Below are 20,633 nucleotides of genomic sequence, written 5' to 3' on the forward strand. Positions count from 1 at the left end.
CCTGCTGGTCGGGTGACGTAACTAGAAGCTACGTTTATGTGATTAAAAAACGACATGATCGTTGTTTGGATGTTAAATAAAACTGAATATTATCACAAAGTCATTATAGTTATATATACATATAGCTAGCTTATATAAAAATGCATTATTTGATTTCGTTCTGTAAAGACGTGTAGCGTCACCGCCCGTACAGCAGGTGGCGCTGTGGCTGAAGGCATCCGCCATCTTGTGACCCGGTTTGTAAACACTAGTCTGTCAACTGACAGCCAGGCGGCTAATAACATCAGATTTAAATTGTATTTTAATGGAGATTTTAATGCTTCGTGTAACGGGGTTATCTGTAGAAATGTGTCAGCGTTCATTTGTTTAGCATGGACTGCTTCCATGTTAAATATTAGGAGTTTAAATACGCTGCGATAGTTGACTTTAACGTCGGCTCACCGGTTAGCCAGGCTAACGGTACCGTTAGCATTAGTGAAATGATTTTGACTGCCACTCATGGCTTAATAACTTTATTTTTTTTAATTTATCACAACGCGTATTTAAAGTAACCTCTGGTTCACTGTGCTGCGGGTAAGTAAAGCAGTAACTAAATGCACAGTTACTATTTTTCGCACACTCGTAGTTGTAACAGGAACTCGGTTACAATTTCAGTCAATCTAACTTAGTTTTAATCGTTTTAAAATCCTATGCACATATTAAAATATTTTCAGGACTTTTTTCTGACTCGTCAGGAACTTGTGATAAATTCGGCATGAGATAATCTGACTACTCAGTATAAAATGGAGCAATAACTGGAGTTGCAGCTACTATTTTTCGCATGCTTATAGTTGTAGCCGGAACTCTGTTACAGTGACTCAGTATACGTTATAATATCATTATATTATTAATTTAATGTATATTTTTCTAATAATAATAATAATTTTTGAATAATTTAATGTCAGAATTTCTTCCCCTAAATTGCTCTTCTTGTGTGGATAAGTTGAGCAATAAATGGAATTACAGCTAATTTTTTTCGCATGCTTATGGTTGTAACAGGAAGTTTAGTTAATTTAAAATACTTGTACTCGTTTTAAAACCCCATGTACATATTAATATCATGTTAGATCACTTCTCTGGCTCATCTGTCATTAGTTTTAATTTAATGTCAGGATCGCTTCATCTAAATCACAACTCTACTGGTGAAGCAATAACTGGAGCTACAGCTGCTCAAAAGAATAATAACAGCTAATTTCTGGATGCTCACAGCTGTAAGATGAACTTCATTATAATTTCAGTCACTTAAACAGACTGTTGTAACCCTCTGTGCAGAGTAAAAATATGTTCAGTGATTTCTCTGACTCATTTGGAACTTAAGATAAATTCGGCATGAGATGAATCTGCCTTTACTCATTGTAGTTTATAAAGATCTGATGTCAGTGTCTCACTGTCTCGTCTCAGGTGGAACATCTTAGTGAAATCTTCAGTCTGAATAATCAGCATACTGAGTAGTGGATTACATTTATATCAGATGTCAGAAAGTCATCAGAACAAGGAGGAGTTCACATCTGAGGACGTGCTAAATTTGGTAGAATATTGAGTGTTTGGTGGGAGCTTTGAACAAGTCATCCACAGTGAAGCTGTGTGCCAGAGATATTTAAATAATTTAAAGGCTCATAAATAATATTCTGTCTAGTGGACAGGAAACAGACTGTACCAAATATCACCAACAGGGGGAGCCAGTGCATTACAGTTAGGGGCCAAAAAAGATTTGAACAAATTACCTTATTGATCACTTTAAGTAAAGTAAGTCTGTCAGTCTGTCTGTCTGTCTGTCTGTCTCTCAGCAGGATGATCTCTCAGGTCTTCATCTTGTCTTCAAAAGGTGACCACCTCATCTACAAAGACTGTATCCTTCCAATTCTGTTTAATAAAACTTTATTTACAAGGAAAATTTGTGCCAGAGAAATTACAATAACCACAATTTAACATTCATGGCCAGTAACAACCAGTGGATCCCCAGGGTCACTCACTGGGCCCAGTTCTAGAAACAGTAGAGTCAAATATCAGTCAAGATATTTAAACTGATCAACACATTAATGCATCAATAATTATAACACAATAATGTCATATACACTCAGCGGCCACTTTATTAGGTACACCTTGCTGGTACCAGGTTGGAGCTCCTGTTTAACTCTTGGTGTCACAGACTCAACAAGGTGCTGAAACATTCCTCAGAGATGTTGGTCCATATTGACATGATGACATCACACAGTTGATCCATGATGAGAATCTCCCGTTCCAGCACATCCCAAAGGTGCTCTATTGGACTGAGATCTGGTGACTGTGGAGGCCATCGGAGTACAGTGAACTCATTGTCATGTTTGAGATGATGTGAGCTTTGTGACATGGTGCGTTATCCTGCTGGAAGTAGCCATCAGAAGATGGGTACACTGTGGTCATAAAGGGATGGACACGCTCAGCAACAATACTCGGGTAGGCTGTGGTGTTTAAACCATGCTCAGTTGGTACTAAGAAAATCTCCCCCACACCATTACACCACCAGCAGCAGCAGCAGCCTGAAGCGTTGATACAAGGCAGGATGGATCCATGCTTCCATCTGAATGTGGTTTTTCCAATCTTCTATTGTCCAGTTTTGGTGAGAAAACCCGTGTGAATTGTAGCCTCAGTTTCCTGTTGTTAGCTGACAGGAGTGGCACCTGGTGTGGTCTTCTGCTGCTGTAGCCCATCTGCTTCAAGGTTGGACAAGGTGTTGTTGCTTCAGAGATGCTCTTCTGCACACCTTGGTTGGAACCAGTGCTTATTTGACTTCCTGTTGCCTTTCTATCATCTTGAACCAGTCTGGCCATTCTCCTCTGACCTCTGGCATCAACAAGGCATTTTGGCTCACTGGATATTTTCTCTTTTTGGGACCATCCTCTGTAAACCCTAGAGATGGTTGTGCTGAACATCCCAGTAAATACTCAGACCAGCCCGTCTGGTACCAACAACCATGCCACGTTCAAAGGCACTTCAATCACCTTTCTTCATCATTCTGATGCTGCGTTTGAACTTCAGTAGCTCGTCTTCACCATGTCTACATGACTAAATGTTAATGAGCTGCTGACACCTGATTGGCTGATTACATTGATAAGCTGTTGAACAGGTGTACCTAATAAAGTGGTCGGTTAGTGTAGATTATTCTGTAGAATCAGAACTTTTGCTTTTGGTACTATTACTAAATTTTGATTATAATACTGTTGTACTTCTACTTTAATACATTTTGAACGCAGGACCTGTAACTGAGTATTTGTACTCTGTGGTTTTAGTACTTTTACTGTAATAAAGTATCCAAGTACTTCTTCCTCCTCTGGTTTGTGGTAAAGTTCTTAACGTCACCATCAGTCCGTGGAGAAGCAGGAAGTGATGTCATCAGTGTCTTCTATGAGAAGGTCATGGCGCTGACCGGAGACCAGCCTCCAGTCGTCATGGTAACACCCTGTGTGTGTGGAGCAGTGTGTCCTCCTGCAGCTGCAGCTTCACTCACACACCTTTTATAAACTCCTCCGTGTTCGGATCTTAATCTATATTTTAAAAATATTTAAAAATAACAGAAAACTTGAGCACCAACCGTCCAATCAGAGGACTGAATTAATTGTGTTCATTAATAACGTCGGGAGCAGGGTCAGTGTGAGCTGGTGTTTTCCACCGTGGTCCTTAAACGCAACATCAGTCGTGTGTTTTGTTTCTGCAGAGTCACAAAGATCTTTACTTCGTCCACGTCAGGCAGGGAGGACTGTACTGGGTCGCCACGACAACTGCTGACTCCTCCCCCTTCACTGTCATCGAGTTCCTCAACAGGTATGTTTTGTTTTTATTTGTTTACATAATCTCTCTCGACTTATTGTCAGAGTCTCTCCAGGTGTATATGTGTATTAATGTGTGTGTGTGTGTGTATTAGTGTGTGTGTGTGAGAGAGAGAGAGAGAGAGACATTTCATTGTGCAGTCCTGTGTTGTAAAATGACAAATGAAGCTTGTAACCTGATCAGAAACTGTGACGGAGACAGAATTCAAACATAAAGTCAACTCGTCACTTAAATTAAGACACTTGTAGATTTTAAAACAGCATCAGTGATGTACGAAGCAAAGAGCAGCGTGTCAGCAGACTGTACCCAGAGGTTGTTTCAGATCAGAGAGCGTCTGTATGAACTGAAAGGAAACTGTGTGTTAACATAAACAAAGAGCAGAACAAATGTAGAACAAAGATGTGTTTCAGTGTGTCGAGTCAATCTGTGTGATGAGTTAGAAACCGAAATGAGAGCGTGTTTACACACAATAGATTTAAAAAAAAAAATTAAAAAAAAAAAGATTTAAACACAAGATGATGAACAAATATTAAACTCAAGTATGAACACCAGAGTGGACATGAGATGTGTTTGAGATATCTGGGCAGACAACAGGCCGGTATAATGTATGTGTGTATACCTAGTTTATAATTAATTTACTAGTCCGTACCCTTTGTTAGCTTTGTCACCTTCTACCTATGCCAATCCTCAATGCCTATGTGCAGTTTCACATAGATTGACCACGTTAGTGAGTAGAAAAACGTGGGACAGACAGAATGACTGACTGACAGAATGACACACTGACAGTTTCCGTGATTATGTACAGCATACCATACCATGACTTAGTCATACCATCTCTGTGCAAAGTTTCATGTCTCTACGACATACGGGGCATGAGATATGCCTATTCACAGTTTGACATTTCAATGGGTTGCTATAGCGCCCCCCTTTGGCCAATTGATGTAATATTGCTTCATTCACATCCTCCCATGACCCTCTACCACTGTGCCAAATTTCACATGGATTGACCAAGTCAGTGAGGAGAAAAACAGTGTCAGGCTTCAGCTGACACCTTTAGGCCCTGTTTTGTTTTTTAATGCCAAGAAAAGCGTTAACTGAATGATTGTTTGTTTATCTGCCAGTCTGTTTGAGTTTCATACGTTTTAAAGTGACTGAAATAAACTAAACTAAAAATAGTGATCTGTGTGATGATCTGAGACAAACTTCAGACCTCCTGTTCAGCCCAACTTCTCATTAACAACACTTCATAGACGTTATCGAGCCGCATTGGTCCAAAATTGTTTTTGTCTTTTTGGTTGTTTTTGTGGCTCTGCAGGCTGTAGGCATTATATTTGCTTTTGAACACGATATCTCAAAACTCAAGGGAATTTCTTCATATTTGGCACAAACGTTCACTTGGACTGAAGAACATAAAGATAAGAATATTTTGTGGTCAAACATCATGATTAGTGTATGAATTTTTCAGTTCCCAAAGAATTCATTCACTAATTCTGACCAAACTTGACACAAATGTCGAACAGGATAAAACAATGAAGGTGGTCGAAGGTCAAAGGTCAGCTTGACTGTGACATCATCATGTTTTAACGTCATATCTCAGGAACAGAAGGGGAGACATTTGGTCAGATACTGAATTGGTGACTCTAATCTTGAAACTGTGCTGATTGTATAGATCTTCTGTGTGTGAAGCATCCATGTTTTCACTGACATGGATGGAGACTGTCAGAGACACTGGACGTATAAAGTTTGAATAAATGATTGATTCCAGTGAACAGTGAATGATGCACCAGTTAAACCACCTGTGTGTGTGTGTGTGTGTGTGTGTGTGTGTGTGTGTGTGTGTGTGTGTGTGGTCAGGTTAACAGCTCTGGTTAAAGATTACTGCGGCAGCCTGTCGGAGAAGTCGGTGCAGATGAACTTTGCCCTGATCTACGAGCTGCTGGATGAGGTGGTGGTGAGTGAGGGCGGAGCTCCGTCTCAGAATCCACGTGAAAGTGAAAAAAACAGATTTATTAATAAAGCTTCAAACGGTGACTTTCAGTCCTCAGAGGAGTCATGATGATGATGATGATGGTGATGATGATGTGTTGTTGGTTTCCTCACTGTCACAGTGGTAAAATTCAAAATACAGCTGACAGCTCCAGCTTTATGAGGGTTAATGTGTGTAGGCAAACATGGCGGGCAGCTGAGGTGAAATATGCAAAAATATGACGGCAACATTAAAACAGGGCTGAAATCTCACAGTCACCAACACACCATCTGTAATTAAGCAAGTAAACACCAGCCGGCCGTGACTTTAATATGGAGGCATGTTTTCACCAGTGTGATGACACTGTAAGAGATGATGGTGAAAAACATTATGAAATAATATCTCAAAAAATGTGTTTTGAAATAATAACAGTAAGTCAAAATCAGAATGGCTTTTATCTCAGAATAATGTCTCAGTATCTCTAAATAATGACCAAGTATTTTGAAATTATGACCTAGTATCTCTAAATAATGACATGGTATCTTAAGATAATGACCCAATATCTTGAAAAGACGTAGCATCTCAAAAAATTGACTTTGTATCTTAAAATAATGACCCAATGTCTCGAAATTATGACCCAGTGTGTGGAAATAATGACATGGTATCTTGAAATAATGACATAGTATCTGGAAATAATAACCAGATATCTTGAAATAAGGACTCCCCTTTCTGAAATAACGGCCCAGTATCTGGAAATAATAACTTGCTATCTTGAAATAATGACCCAATATCTCGATATAATGACTTAGTCTGGAAACAATGACTTTGTATCTTGAAAGAAGGAATTCCCTTTCTGAAACAACGGCTCGGCATCTCGAAATAATGACTTAGTATCTCTAAATACTGAAAATGTACTTTCTCCAAATAATATTGTATGTTGACCTATTGTGAGATATGACGTCAATATTCAGTAGAGATAACACTGTCTGTCTGTCAGGACTATGGTTACATCCAGACGACGTCCTCTGATGTCCTGAAGAACTTCATCCAGACTGAAGCCGTCTCCTCCAGACCGTTCAGCCTGTTTGACCTCAGCAATGTCGGCTTGGTACGTCAACACCAACAACACCGTCACACCAGAGGTCACTGAGATCACTGAGGTCTGATTGGCCGGACGGAGGAGAGTGTTTAACAGTTTATTCTCTCTGATTAGAAGCAGACAATTAAACGTCAGTTTTTTTCTTTTTTTAAAAAAATGAAAACTTTACTTTTTCCTTAAAATCCCCATTTAGCCTTTATAAGACACTTAAAACATGTTGTTTATGACACACTAAGATGCATTTTAGTGCTTATTAATGCACCGTATATGTCAACAGTTATAACCAAGATTTATTTGTCTAATTATAACAGTGTTTTATTGCTTTATCATCCATCATTCTGTGGCCCTGTGGTTGTCACAGATGTGAACAAATACATTAGTTAACACTTGAAACTACGTCACAGTGTGTTACAAAATGTTTATTAAATGTTGATATAGTGTTTTATAAATGCTCAACAGGGGGACGTATGTGCAGTGTTACCAAACGTTTTATAAGTGTAGAAGATAACGTTCTGATGAACATCAGTGATGTTTAAACTCTTACAGTGTCTTCCAATGTATTTTGTTTAAATGTTGTTGTTTTGCTGTAGTTTGGAGCAGAGACGCAGCAGAGTAAAGTGGCTCCGAGCTCTGCAGCCACCAGACCCATCCAGTCGAGCAGAGAGCAGGTACGTTAACATGGTGACACTGCGACACACAGCACAGACAGAGGAGGGCAAACCTTAAATAGAACACGCAGTATTAAAGAGTTCCCACTGAGACACTTCTCAAACAGGGAAGTCTGTGAATTCGGGAACGTTTGAGTCATTTTCCAGTTTCCACAGTTTAATTTTGTGTCTGTTAGAAACAGAAACATGAGCATGAACAAACCACATACAGAAACAGGAACCACCTGGAATTAAATGTAGAAAATGGACACGTTGTAGAATCAGCAGATTGTTAAATATGTAACCATGAAGGCATGTATGATCCTATTATCTGACATTTTGAGAACAAAAAAAAGAGCAAACATACATTAATCCCATTAATTAAAAACAAGGCAGCTCAAATATCTGCGTTTATAAGGTTGATAAACTGCAGAAGTCAATATGTTGATTGTTGGAGAAAAGATCAATACAGTTCCTGAGTTTTACAAAGTTTTAAGTGAATCAAGCTGCGATATCCTCATTTAAATTGGTATTTATTTATTTATAGTGTATATATATAAGAAGGTGAAATAACTGAAAACATGTTTTATATTCTAGTTTCTTCAAAATAGCCACCCTTTGCTCTGATTACTGCTTTGCACACTCTTGGCATTCTCTCCATGAGCTTCAAGAGGTAGTCACCTGAAATGGTTTCCACTTCACAGGTGTGCCTTATCAGGGTTAATTAGTGGAATTTCTTGCTTTATCAATGGGGTTGGGACCATCAGTTGTGTTGTGCAGAAGTCAGGTTAATACACAGCCGACAGCCCTATTGGACAACTGTTAAAATTCATATTATGGCAAGAACCAATCAGCTAACTAAAGAAAAACGAGTGGCCATCATTACTTTAAGAAATGAAGGTCAGTCAGTCCGGAAAATTGCAAAAACTTTAAATGTGTCCCCAAGTGGAGTCGCAAAAACCATCAAGCGCTACAACGAAACTGGCACACATGAGGACCGACCCAGGAAAGGAAGACCAAGAGTCACCTCTGCTTCTGAGGATAAGTTCATCCGAGTCACCAGCCTCAGAAATCGCAAGTTAACAGCAGCTCAGATCAGAGACCAGATGAATGCCACACAGAGTTCTAGCAGCAGACCCATCTCTAGAACAACTGTTAAGAGGAGACTGCGCCAATCAGGCCTTCATGGTCAAATAGCTGCTAGGAAACCACTGCTAAGGAGAGGCAACAAGCAGAAGAGATTTGTTTGGGCCAAGAAACACAAGGAATGGACATTAGACCAGTGGAAATCTGTGCTTTGGTCTGATGAGTCCAAATTTGAGATCTTTGGTTCCAACCGCCGTGTCTTTGTGAGACGCAGAAAAGGTGAACGGATGGATTCCACATGCCTGGTTCCCACTGTGAAGCATGGAGGAGGAGGTGTGATGGTGTGGGGTGTTTTGCTGGTGACACTGTTGGGGATTTATTCAAAATTGAAGGCACACTGAACCAGCATGGCTACCACAGCATCCTGCAGCGACATGCCATCCCATCCGGTTTATGCGTTTAGTTGACGATCATTTATTTTTCAACAGGACAATGACCCCAAACACACCTCCAGGCTGTGTAAGGGCTATTTGACCAAGAAGGAGAGTGATGGAGTGCTGCGGCAGATGACCTGGCCTCCACAGTCACCGGACCTGAACCCAATCGAGATGGTTTGGGGTGAGCTGGACCGCAGAGTGAAGGCAAAGGGGCCAACAAGTGCTAAACACCTCTGGGAACTCCTTCAAGACTGTTGGAAAACCATTTCAGGTGACTACCTCTTGAAGCTCATGGAGAGAATGCCAAGAGTGTGCAAAGCAGTAATCAGAGCAAAGGGTGGCTATTTTGAAGAAACTAGAATATAAAACATGTTTTCAGTTATTTCACCTTTTTTTGTTAAGTACATAACTCCACATGTGTTCATTCATAGTTTTGATGCCTTCAGTGAGAATCTACAATGTAAATAGTCATGAAAATAAAGAAAACGCATTGAATGAGAAGGTGTGTCCAAACTTTTGGCCTGTACTGTATATATCTGTGTGTTTACATTTATTTATAGCATATTCATATATTTACATTTTTAAGTATGTAATCATGTTATATATACACACACATTTATTTTTAGTGCATTTATATGTTTATAAGTATTTATAGTATATTTATAAATTTACATTTAATTTTATTTATAATATAATTCTATGTTAACATTTAATTATAGCATATTATATATATATAGTATACATACTAATATATATATATATATTAGTATGTATATTATATATATATTAGTATGTTTATATATTTCTACAGATATCTAGTATATTTATATATTTACATTTAATTACTATATATATATATATATACATATATATTTGTATTTATTTGTCATATATTTATTATACATTATATAGTCATTACATTATAGTCTTAATATGTATTTATATTTAATTTGATTTAAAATATATTTATTTATAGTATTTTTATATTTGCATTTATAGAATATGAATTTTAAGAGTTGTGTATTTACAGGGCTTACAGAGGGTTTTATAACATAACTGTTCTGTTCCAGTAAATAGTCGGGTCCTGGCTCGCTTTCCTCAAACAGACCTCACAGTTTCTGTTCTATGTGTGTGTGTGTGTGTGTGTGTGTGTGTGTGTGTTTCCAGGGAGGGAAGAGTGAGATATTTGTGGATGTGATTGAGAGGATGTCGGTGGTCATCGGCTCCAACGTGAGTAACCTCAGCATGACAGCAGCAGCTCTCTGAAGCATCAAATCCAAACTCTGTAAACGTGTTTCAGTGTTTTTATTTCTCCATATTGGATGAGTGTTGTTGGAGACTTCTCTGTGATGGCTGTAAACATGACAGTAAATAATCTGAATCCTGCTGCTGCATGTTTCAGTGTTAAACTCTGTGTCTCTGCTGGATGATGATGATGATGATAATGATGATGAAACTCTGCTGATGGTTTGTGCTGCAGGGAGTTTTGATGAAGGCCGATGTTGAGGGAGAGATCAGAGTGAAATGCTACATGCCGAGCTGCTCAGGTGAGTCTGCCACAAACAACACGTGCACGTGTCATCAGAAGCAGACAGGTGGTGTGTTGCAGCTTTCTCTGTACTGACGGTGTAGACCTGACGTGTCAGAGAGAGGATCAGTGATCGTCTTCATTAACCTTCAGAGTGTGTCGTTTGTGACAGACCAATGATCTGTTTTTACTTTATCTGGTCTTCACATGTGACTGAATGTTGTGTTCACTGTCTCTGACGTGTTGTCTTTGCTCAGCAGAGATGAGAATCGGCCTGAACGAGGAGTTCAGCATCGGCAAGTCACAGCTCAGAGGTAACACACACACACACACACACACACACACACACACACACACACACACACGTCAGCTTCTGTTCTTTTTGTTGACTCTGTTTGTGACCGTCATTAAACGTGTGTTATCCTGTCAGATTTATTAAAACCACTTTGTTTCCTCAGACATTTAATTTCCTGTCCAATCAGACAGAAACACTTTAATGTCTTTGATTATTTATGAACTTATTTCAGGGTGAATTTAAAGTCTGATTACAGTTTGTTTCCTGCTGCACAGACTTCATGATGATGGAGGACACTTTGATTTCCTTCCTCACCTATTTATTTTTTTTTTATATATTTAATGTTCAGTGTGTGTTTTAGCTTCTGTGTTTTTATTGGCAGGTTGTGATGGAAGAAGTTAATAAACCACTAAAATCCTCTCTGACCGTTTAACGATTTGTCGCCTTTGACTTGTTTGAAACGAGTCTCGTCAGTCGCTGCAGGAAGATGTTTCCTTTAGTTTGAGGCGTTTGAATCAGGGTCTGACTTTGTGTTTCTGTCTTCAGGTTACGGAGCTGCTGTCCGTGTTGACGAGTGCAGCTTCCACCAGGCAGTCCGACTGGACGAGTTCGACACCAACCGGATCCTCCGACTGTGTCCGAGCCAGGGAGAGGTGACCTCATCCACTCACTGCATATCAGATCCCTGCTGCAGCATGCACGCTTGTGTTTAGAAGCTTTTGTCTGTGATTTTTCACGGTACAAAGTGTCGCCGTCACTGTTGTTCCCCAGCTGTAGAGACGCAGAGATACAAAAGAAGAAAACCTTTCGGCCTCCATCGCACAGAAAGAATGTTTCAGGTTACAAAACAAGAGGCGCACCACACTGCCTTTTTTTTCATTTAATGGCTCAAGTAAAAAAAAATGCTTGCTGTACTTTGGAATTGTTGCCAGGCAACCACGCAATCAACTCATCACCCAAACCTTCATTTATCCTGCAGTAATCAGTGTAGCTGCTGCCATGTTGAGGCAGAGGGTGCTGTCTGTAGCTCTGGTTGAGGGTGAGAGGCTGTCAGCAGATAAACAGAGATCTGTGTGGGTACATGAGGCCCTAAAAAAGAGGCTGGATCATGGGGAGTACCACCAGTTGGTCCAGGAGCTTCTCCTCCATATTTTAGGATGACTCAGGGGCAGTTTGACAACCTGCTGTCTATCATCAGGCTGTATAGCTCTGGGTATCCAGCAACCGCCACCACCAGTTTCTCCTCCATTGTTTACTAACTGTAAACTTGTTGTCGTCACCACCACAGAAGGCCCGCCTCTCCAATCATCCCATTGGACAATGGGGAAAAAAGCAGAGATGACGTGGGGCACTTTTCTGATCTGGGTTGAAGTTTGTTACCTTGAAGAGTTCAGAGCGCTACGGCAAAAACTCCAGGCACGTCGCAATGTAAGAACAGCTACAAAAAGCCGCCTCCAGCTGCTAAAATGCTCTCTGTGTGAGCGGGGTTTCAACAACGCTATAGTTACCGTGGTTATGTTTAGGCACAAAAACCACTTGGTTATGGTGTGGAAAAGATCATGCTTCAGCTTAAAATATCCAGTTTGGAGCCTAAAAAGCCGCCGGAAACACAGCAGTGATTCACTTAAACACAACCAGGTTTGTTTGTTCTGCAGCTTGGCAGCCATCTTGCCAAAAAAATCTACAGTTATCGTCTGTCGTGTTGAAGATGAGGAAGCAGAGGATGGTACATTTTGAAGTGAAGTGAAGAAGATGGTTTGATGTGATGGAACAGACTGTTTTACTTCTTATTGATGTCACAGTGGAATCAACACGTCTCTGAAACAGTTTAAACACAATCTGAACGTCAGAACCTCGGTGAAACTAAAGCCTTTGTTTTCCTGCTGCAGAGCTTAACTGTGATGAAAGTCTCTAAGCTGCTTTCACAGATTCCTCCTGCAGCTTTTTAAATGTTTCAGCACATTAATCACAGACTGCTCATTCAGATGAACCCGATCCATCATGTCCACTCCCCTTTTTTATTCACTCTCACATTTTATCTGTGTCAAACTGGACCAGATTTATCATCTGACCCTGTATCTTCTTCATCTCCTCCTCTTCCTCCTGCTGCAGCAAACAGTGATGCAGTATCAGCTGAGTGACGATCTGCCGTCAGCGCCTCCTTTCCGTCTCTTTCCGACCATCGAGAGAGACAGCGGAGGAAGGTACAGTCCCACAGTCCCACCTTACCGACTCTGAACACAGCTGCTGGTCACACACTTTTACTTCCTGTTTTTTTTTTCTGTCCAAACACAATGTCACTGACTGACCAATCTGGAAATCCATCGGTAAAAAAAAATAAAAAATAACATTTTTTTTTCTTCCTTTACCTCTGGAAGCACAGCCCGGAGTTTTTCGACTAACCGGAAGTGCAGGAGCCTCAGCGATCGCTCACGCTCTTCACTTCCGGCGGTGCCCCCAGGGGATCACCGTGTTGTTTACAAATACTTCGGGTAGAAAACCAGCAGAGTTTAGCTATATATCACATTTTGCACGTCACTATATCACCGTGTAGACTAATCTGATGTTTGTAAAGTCTATAAACACAATGACTGAACAAACGTTACTATTTCTGTGTGTTTTGTAATTAACATGGTTATCGTAGATTAGCTGGGCTAACTGTTAGCTGTTAACGTTAGCCGTTAGCGGTGTCTGTAATAACCATAGACTGTATAAAAATAAGGTAATAACTCAATAAATGGTCCGTGAAAAAAATACTTTTTTCCAGCAGATATCTTAGTTACAACATGATTGAGCTAGCAAAGCAGTTTTGTGTTGCTATGTGTGGTATTTATTCAGTTTGGGAAATCACGATGTCTAGAAAGCATCAGTGGCTGCAGCTGACAGGGACAGTTAGCAAAGCTAACATCAGGACGTCATCTGTTAAAAGCCTCCCGTTGTCAGATACGACATGAAACTACTCCAGTTAGCTCAATCATGTTGTAACTCAGACATCAGCTGGAAAAAATATTTTTTTTCACGTTGACGAGACGGCATTACTGGAGCAGTCGCTATGGACGCGGAGCTTGCTGTTTCTGTAGGTACACATTTCCTGGGGACACCTGCATGTCTCGGCCGCGCCCTCTCCATTGTGATTGGCTAAAGCGCAGCATGTTGAAACTCAAAGCCCCCCCCAGTCGTCTTTCACACAGGGCTGCTGAGAGATTCTACAGTGTAGATTGCAGAATCTGTTTTGAGAGATTACTGACTGACAGGCTCTGATTGTTATTTTACATATCTGACAGCAGTAATGAAAGGATCCTACAGAGACAGAGTTTTGTGTTAATGAGTAAGATTCTTTTTGTTTAACCACCACTCTGCTTCTGCATTTTGGATCATCTGGATTTTTATTGAAGGTTTCTTTGAGAGGCCCAAGAACAAGACAGTAAAGTCTGTGTGAGATAAAAGCATGAACAAGTTTCTCTGTGTCTTCTTCAGACAAAAGAGGTGGTACCTGGGCGATATTTCTGAGATGGAAAAATGCATTTTAGGTTTCTCACTTGAGGTCACAGTCAAAGACAACATCAAGGTTTCAAGTAGGTCTTGGTCCCGTTGTTTTGGTGTGTTCAGACCTGCACTGAGGGGGCAAACCAACTGGAGTTCGATTAAACCGAACCAAACAGGGCAGGTGTGAAAGCACTCTGAGACATGAACCAGGTTAGAACTGTGTCTGAAATGTTCTGATGGGTTTTGAGCTGGTTTAGAGAGATGCTGTGATCAGTGGTGTCGAAACCTGCACTAATATCCTGAAGGAAAAAAATCTTTCCTTCATCAAGTTTCATTCTAAGATGGTTGTTGTTGTTGGTCTGCAGGCTGCTGATGTATCTGAAGCTTCGCTGTGATCTGCCCCCAAAGAGGTCAGTTTTTATTTCAGCCAGTGGAGAACAAACATCCTCACAAACTTCAGTTTTCTCCACTAAACTGTACGATTAAAAACACGTCCTCACACCAACCAACAGGTGATTCTGGTGTGTTTTAATATTTCTGGTGTCTGAGTGATGTTGAAGAGAGTAAATTAAAAATACAAACACTCCCAGCAGTGTGACAGGTGATCTGTGAGCACTTAGTGTCAATAAACATATTGAGGATTAGTAGATGACAGCGCTGATCATGATGATGATGATGATGATGATGCCATTGTTTTTGCAGTGCTGCCATCAACGTCTGTGCCACCATCCCTGTTCCCAAAGGCTCTGTGAGGTGAGACGCTCCCTTTCAAATGTTTGTTATGGAAATCAATCCGTATGCAAACAAACGCTCTGTGACCTCACAGCCTGTGTCGTTATTTGAATATGACTCTGCTGTTGTCTCTGTAGCCTTCATCTCACTGATTGAGTCCATTATAAAAACCCATTACCAGCAGTAAAAAAATAAAAAGGATGAAAAATCAGCACGTGACGAAAAAAGATCCTAAAAGTCATTATGAGGAACTTTATTAAAATAATGACGATATCACAAAACAATGACTATCTCAAACTAACCAGAAACTTTGTTCTTTAGTGTATCGTTATCTTGAGATTCGCATTTTGTGATGAGTAAGTCATTATTTTAACAAAGTTTGTCATTATTTTGAAGAACTAAGTCATTATGTTAAGAGAATGAGTCATTATTTAGACCAAGTTATTGTTTAGAAATACTATCTCATTATTTTGAGACATTGAGTCATTATATTAAGATGTGAAGTCAGACACTAACTAATTATTTGGAGATACGACATAATATAAGGCATCAAGTCATTATTTGAGATACTGAGTCACTTTCAGATACTTAATCTTAATTTTGACATACTTACTCATGACCCGGAGATGCTATGTCATTATTTAGACAGAGTTATTGTTTAGAGATAGTATTTCATTATTCTGAGATACAAGTCATTTTTAGATACTAATAATTATTTCAAAATGCTACGTCAATATTTTGAGAGACTGAGTCATTACTTTGAAATAAGAAGTCATCTTTTTATGAAGTGGTTTGAAAATAGTCATCATTTTGATTGTTATTTTTAGACACTGAGTCATTATATTTACATGCAAAGTTACTGTTTTGAGATACTAAGTCATTATTTAGACAATGTTTCTCATTATTTTGAGGTACTGAGTCATTATATTTAAATACTAAGTCCTTATTTCGAGACATCAAGTCATTATATTAAAATAGTAACTCATTATTTTGAGATAAGAAGTCATTTAGAGACAGGTGAGTCATTTTGTTGAAAAAGTTTCTCGTTATTTTAAAGTACTACGTCCACGTCTAAGTCTAAGTACTCATTATATGGAGATAAGATGTAATTTCTTTTTAGACACTAAGTCTTTATTTTGAGATACTGTGTTATTCCTTGGAGGAAGTTTTTCAGTGTGCATTTTATGATGGCTCAACTATGTCAACATGAAGTCAGTTCCTGGTCTCTGTGATCAGGAAATAAACCTGTGTCTGTTGTTTATAGTTTGGCTCAGTTTTTAAAAGTAACCACATTTACAAAGTAGGAAGTGTCACAGGTGAGCAGGAAGAGGTGCTGCTCATTTGTTATTGAAAGTCATGTAAATTTAAATCAATGATGGATGGAAGGCCAGGTGCTCCGCTTGTCTGCTGTAGCTATCATATACTGTAGGTTTCATGTACTGTAGCTATCATATACTGTAGGTTTCATATACTGTAGGTTTCATATACTGTAGGTTTCATGTACTGTAGGTATCATGTACTGTAGGTTTCATGTACTGTAGGTATCATATACTGTAGGTTTCATGTACTGTAGGTTTCATATACTGTAGGTTTCATATACTGTAGGTTTCATGTACTGTAGGTATCATGTACTGTAGGTATCATATACTGTAGCTATCATATACTGTAGGTTTCATGTACTGTAGGTTTCATATACTGTAGGTTTCATATACTGTAGGTTTCATGTACTGTAGGTTTCATGTACTGTAGGTATCATATACTGTAGCTATCATATACTGTAGGTTTCATGTACTGTAGGTATCATGTACTGTAGGTATCATATACTGTAGCTATCATATACTGTAGGTTTCATATACTGTAGGTTTCATGTACTGTAGGTATCATGTACTGTAGGTTTCATGTACTGTAGGTATCATATACTGTAGCTATCATATACTGTAGGTTTCATATACTGTAGGTTTCATATACTGTAGGTTTCATGTACTGTAGGTATCATGTACTGTAGGTTTCATGTACTGTAGGTATCATATACTGTAGCTATCATATACTGTAGGTTTCATATACTGTAGGTTTCATATACTGTAGGTTTCATGTACTGTAGGTATCATATACTGTAGGTTTCATATACTGTAGGTATCATATACTGTAGCTATCATATACTGTAGGTTTCATGTACTGTAGGTATCATATACTGTAGGTTTCATATACTGTAGGTTTCATGTACTGTAGGTATCATATACTGTAGCTATCATATACTGTAGGTTTCATGTACTGTAGGTATCATGTACTGTAGGTTTCATGTACTGTAGGTTTCATGTACTGTAGGTATCATATACTGTAGGTTTCATGTACTGTAGGTTTCATATACTGTAGGTTTCATATACTGTAGGTTTCATGTACTGTAGGTTTCATATACTGTAGGTTTCATATACTGTAGGTTTCATGTACTGTAGGTTTCATATACTGTAGCTATCATATACTGTAGGTTTCATATACTGTAGGTTTCATGTACTGTAGGTATCATATACTGTAGGTTTCATGTACTGTAGGTTTCATGTACTGTAGGTTTCATGTACTGTAGGTTTCATGTACTGTAGGTTTCATATACTGTAGGTATCATATACTGTAGGTTTCATGTACTGTAGGTTTCATGTACTGTAGGTTTCATATACTGTAGGTTTCATGTACTGTAGGTTTCATATACTGTAGGTTTCATATACTGTAGGTATCATATACTGTAGGTTTCATATACTGTAGGTTTCATGTACTGTAGGTTTCATATACTGTAGGTTTCATATACTGTAGGTATCATATACTGTAGGTTTCATATACTGTAGGTTTCATGTACTGTAGGTTTCATATACTGTAGGTTTCATGTACTGTAGGTTTCATATACTGTAGGTTTCATATACTGTAGGTTTCATGTACTGTAGGTTTCATGTACTGTAGGTTTCATATACTGTAGGTTTCATATACTGTAGGTTTCATGTACTGTAGGTTTCATATACTGTAGGTTTCATATACTGTAGGTTTCATATACTGTAGGTTTCATATACTGTAGGTTTCATGTACTGTAGGTTTCATATACTGTAGGTTTCATATACTGTAGGTTTCATGTACTGTAGGTTTCATATACTGTAGGTTTCATATACTGTAGGTTTCATATACTGTAGGTTTCATGTACTGTAGGTTTCATATACTGTAGGTTTCATATACTGTAGGTTTCATGTACTGTAGGTATCATATACTGTAGGTATCATATACTGTAGGTTTCATATACTGTAGGTTTCATATACTGTAGGTATCATATACTGTAGGTTTCATGTACTGTAGGTTTCATATACTGTAGGTTTCATATACTGTAGGTATCATATACTGTAGGTTTCATATACTGTAGGTATCATATACTGTAGGTTTCATATACTGTACCCTGAGTCTTAGACAACTTCTACGGAAATAAACTTGCCTATGAATGCAAGGCGTTTTTTTTGAAAGCCCATTATTAGGCTACTGAATGTCCTCTTCTAAATACTCTAAAGTCTTTATTTTGAGGTAGTAAGTCATTAAATTTAAACATAGACTCATAATATTGAGAGATGAATTGTTTTGTGATACAAATTCATTATTTATAGATATGAAGTTATAGTTTAAAGATACTATCTTTCTTTTGAGATACTAAGTCGTTATTTTGAGATAAGAAGACGTTATTTTCAGGAATTAAGTCATTACTTTGAGATACTGAGTCACTTTCAGATACTAACTCATTATTTCGAGATGCTAAGTCTTTAAATACCAACCAAACAATCAAGAAAATAATCTCCACATTAATCTGTACTGAACAGAATCTTTAGATTATAATTAAGATTAGATTAAGTGCGTCTGTCCTTTCTGCTGTATTTTACACAGAAATAAAAGGATAACATTTCGAGACACTTGAATTTAACATGATGAGGGGACACATTGTCAGCCTTAAATGTTTATTTCTTTATATCTGTATATTTATTATTATCAGGCCGTATTATTAAAGCCTGTTTAAAGGACATGAAATGGTTTTGAAGTTGCAGCACAGAACAGAAGGCAGGACCTTTTCAGTGACACACACCTGCCTGATTGTTCCTATGTGTGTTATCTGAATGATGGACGGAGTCTCGTTGAGCCTCTGAAGGAGCTGAGGTGACTCTGAGCAGCAGCAGGTGAAGATGATGAGTCCAGTGGTGACTGTGACGCTCAGCGTTCAGCTCACGTTTCATCAGCTGAAAGCTCTCTGCAGGATTATTCATCAAATCACCTCTGAAAGCTTTTCTGCCTCACTGCTTACCGTCACGTCACCTGCAGGAACACCTGAACTTGACGACCTCTGACCTCCTCGGGGTCGTCTGCAGTCTCTAACATTAACATAGAAGTTTACTGTGTGTTGTTGTGGTGTCAGTCTGTCTCAGGAGCTCAGCAGTCCTGATCAGAGCGCAGAGCTGAAGCTGCAGAGCAGAGCCATCGACTGGAAGATCCCCCGCTTCACTGGAGGAACACAACTGTCTGCTCTGTTCAAGGTACACACACACACACACACACACACACACATCACAACATGTTTAGCCATGTTAGCATCATGGCTCTGTGGATGCTAACAGCAGTGTGTTGGATTGGGGTGAAATACTCAACTGGAAAATGAGTCTGAATACACAAACAAGACAGAAACAAATGACCACGTGGCCTCGTTAACATGAATTAAGTTGAGCGAACACACGACACAGCTTTGGGACAACCTTGTGATTATTGTTCTCTAACTGTTTCCAGCTGGAGGTGTCCGGCCTCAGCTCCGCCTCCATGTTGGAAGTCGGTCCGGTTGGTCTGAGCTTTGAGCTGCCCAAACTCACCGCCACGGGGCTGCAGATCCGCTTCCTCCGCCTGTCGCCCGTCCAGCCCGGCCCATCGCAGCGCTGGGTCAGATACGTCACCCACTCAGACTCCTACATCATCCGGATATAACCCAAGCGTCTCAGCTGTTTGATGACAGAGCTGCAGGAAACTAATGAACTCACACAACTGTCAGTGTCCTTTCAAAATAAGACAGAGCTGCTTTAATCTTCAGGAACTTCTGTTTTATTCAGTCACGTGTTTTGGTTTTGTTTCTGTTGTAAAAACTGGAACTGAATTAAAATCCAGGAGGAGAAGATGAAAAACGGGATACACCAGTGTTCTGTTGCTGTTGTTATAATCTCTTGATGTTCTGTATTTTCTCCTCATGTCAACAAAGTGTTTAACAACATATTAGTCCATGTCTGAGCACTGTCTGACATGCTCTCTGTGTCTCTTAGCTGTGAGCCCTCTGGTTCCTACTGAAGAAAAATATATCAGCAGATTTTAAAGGTTCGGTATGTACGTTGAATAAAACCTCTCTGAGGCTGATAAGTGAACTGCTGTCAGCATCCTGTTCCTCCTTTAGCTCCTGAGCATCGACCGCAATCAGTGACAAACTCCAGACTGACTGTCTGAGCGTCAACATGTTGATAA

The 20,633-nt window shown here is 39.3% G+C and overlaps 1 protein-coding gene across 4 annotated transcripts; it reads left to right on the top strand.

Annotated features, from left to right (window-relative positions):
• The first annotated feature begins 206 nt into the window (after nucleotides 1–206).
• On the top strand, nucleotides 207–20,536 carry ap4m1 (adaptor related protein complex 4 subunit mu 1). 4 transcript variants are annotated; one of them, XM_049592698.1, is made up of 16 exons: nucleotides 207–573; nucleotides 1,799–1,888; nucleotides 3,385–3,470; nucleotides 3,734–3,840; nucleotides 5,701–5,797; nucleotides 6,810–6,920; nucleotides 7,502–7,579; nucleotides 10,249–10,311; nucleotides 10,562–10,628; nucleotides 10,870–10,923; nucleotides 11,451–11,557; nucleotides 13,017–13,108; nucleotides 14,756–14,800; nucleotides 15,093–15,143; nucleotides 19,552–19,669; nucleotides 19,917–20,536. In XM_049592698.1, exons 2-16 carry the CDS (start codon nucleotides 1,831–1,833, stop codon nucleotides 20,106–20,108), a joined length of 1,326 nt encoding a protein of 441 aa, XP_049448655.1. In that variant the 5' UTR covers nucleotides 207–573; nucleotides 1,799–1,830; the 3' UTR covers nucleotides 20,109–20,536. The 4 variants fall into 4 exon arrangements, with proteins under 4 accessions (XP_049448655.1, XP_049448653.1, XP_049448654.1 ...); XM_049592696.1 differs by having other exon boundaries at nucleotides 208–573; nucleotides 1,827–1,888; XM_049592697.1 differs by having other exon boundaries at nucleotides 208–573; nucleotides 1,830–1,888.
• Nucleotides 20,537–20,633: the final 97 nt, after the last annotated feature.

The sequence above is a fragment of the Epinephelus fuscoguttatus genome, linkage group LG12 (genome assembly GCF_011397635.1).
Source record: "Epinephelus fuscoguttatus linkage group LG12, E.fuscoguttatus.final_Chr_v1".
Lineage (NCBI taxonomy): Eukaryota > Metazoa > Chordata > Actinopteri > Perciformes > Serranidae > Epinephelus > Epinephelus fuscoguttatus.

Bases quoted from the DNA above. Each gene is read 5' to 3' on its own strand.
- ap4m1 (XM_049592698.1), top strand. From the start codon at position 1,831: ATGATCTCTCAGGTCTTCATCTTGTCTTCAAAAGGTGACCACCTCATC. The intron at 6,921-7,501 runs GTACGTCAACAC...GTTTTGCTGTAG, and splicing joins ACCTCAGCAATGTCGGCTTG to TTTGGAGCAGAGACGCAGCA. The intron at 7,580-10,248 runs GTACGTTAACAT...GTGTGTTTCCAG, and splicing joins TCCAGTCGAGCAGAGAGCAG to GGAGGGAAGAGTGAGATATT.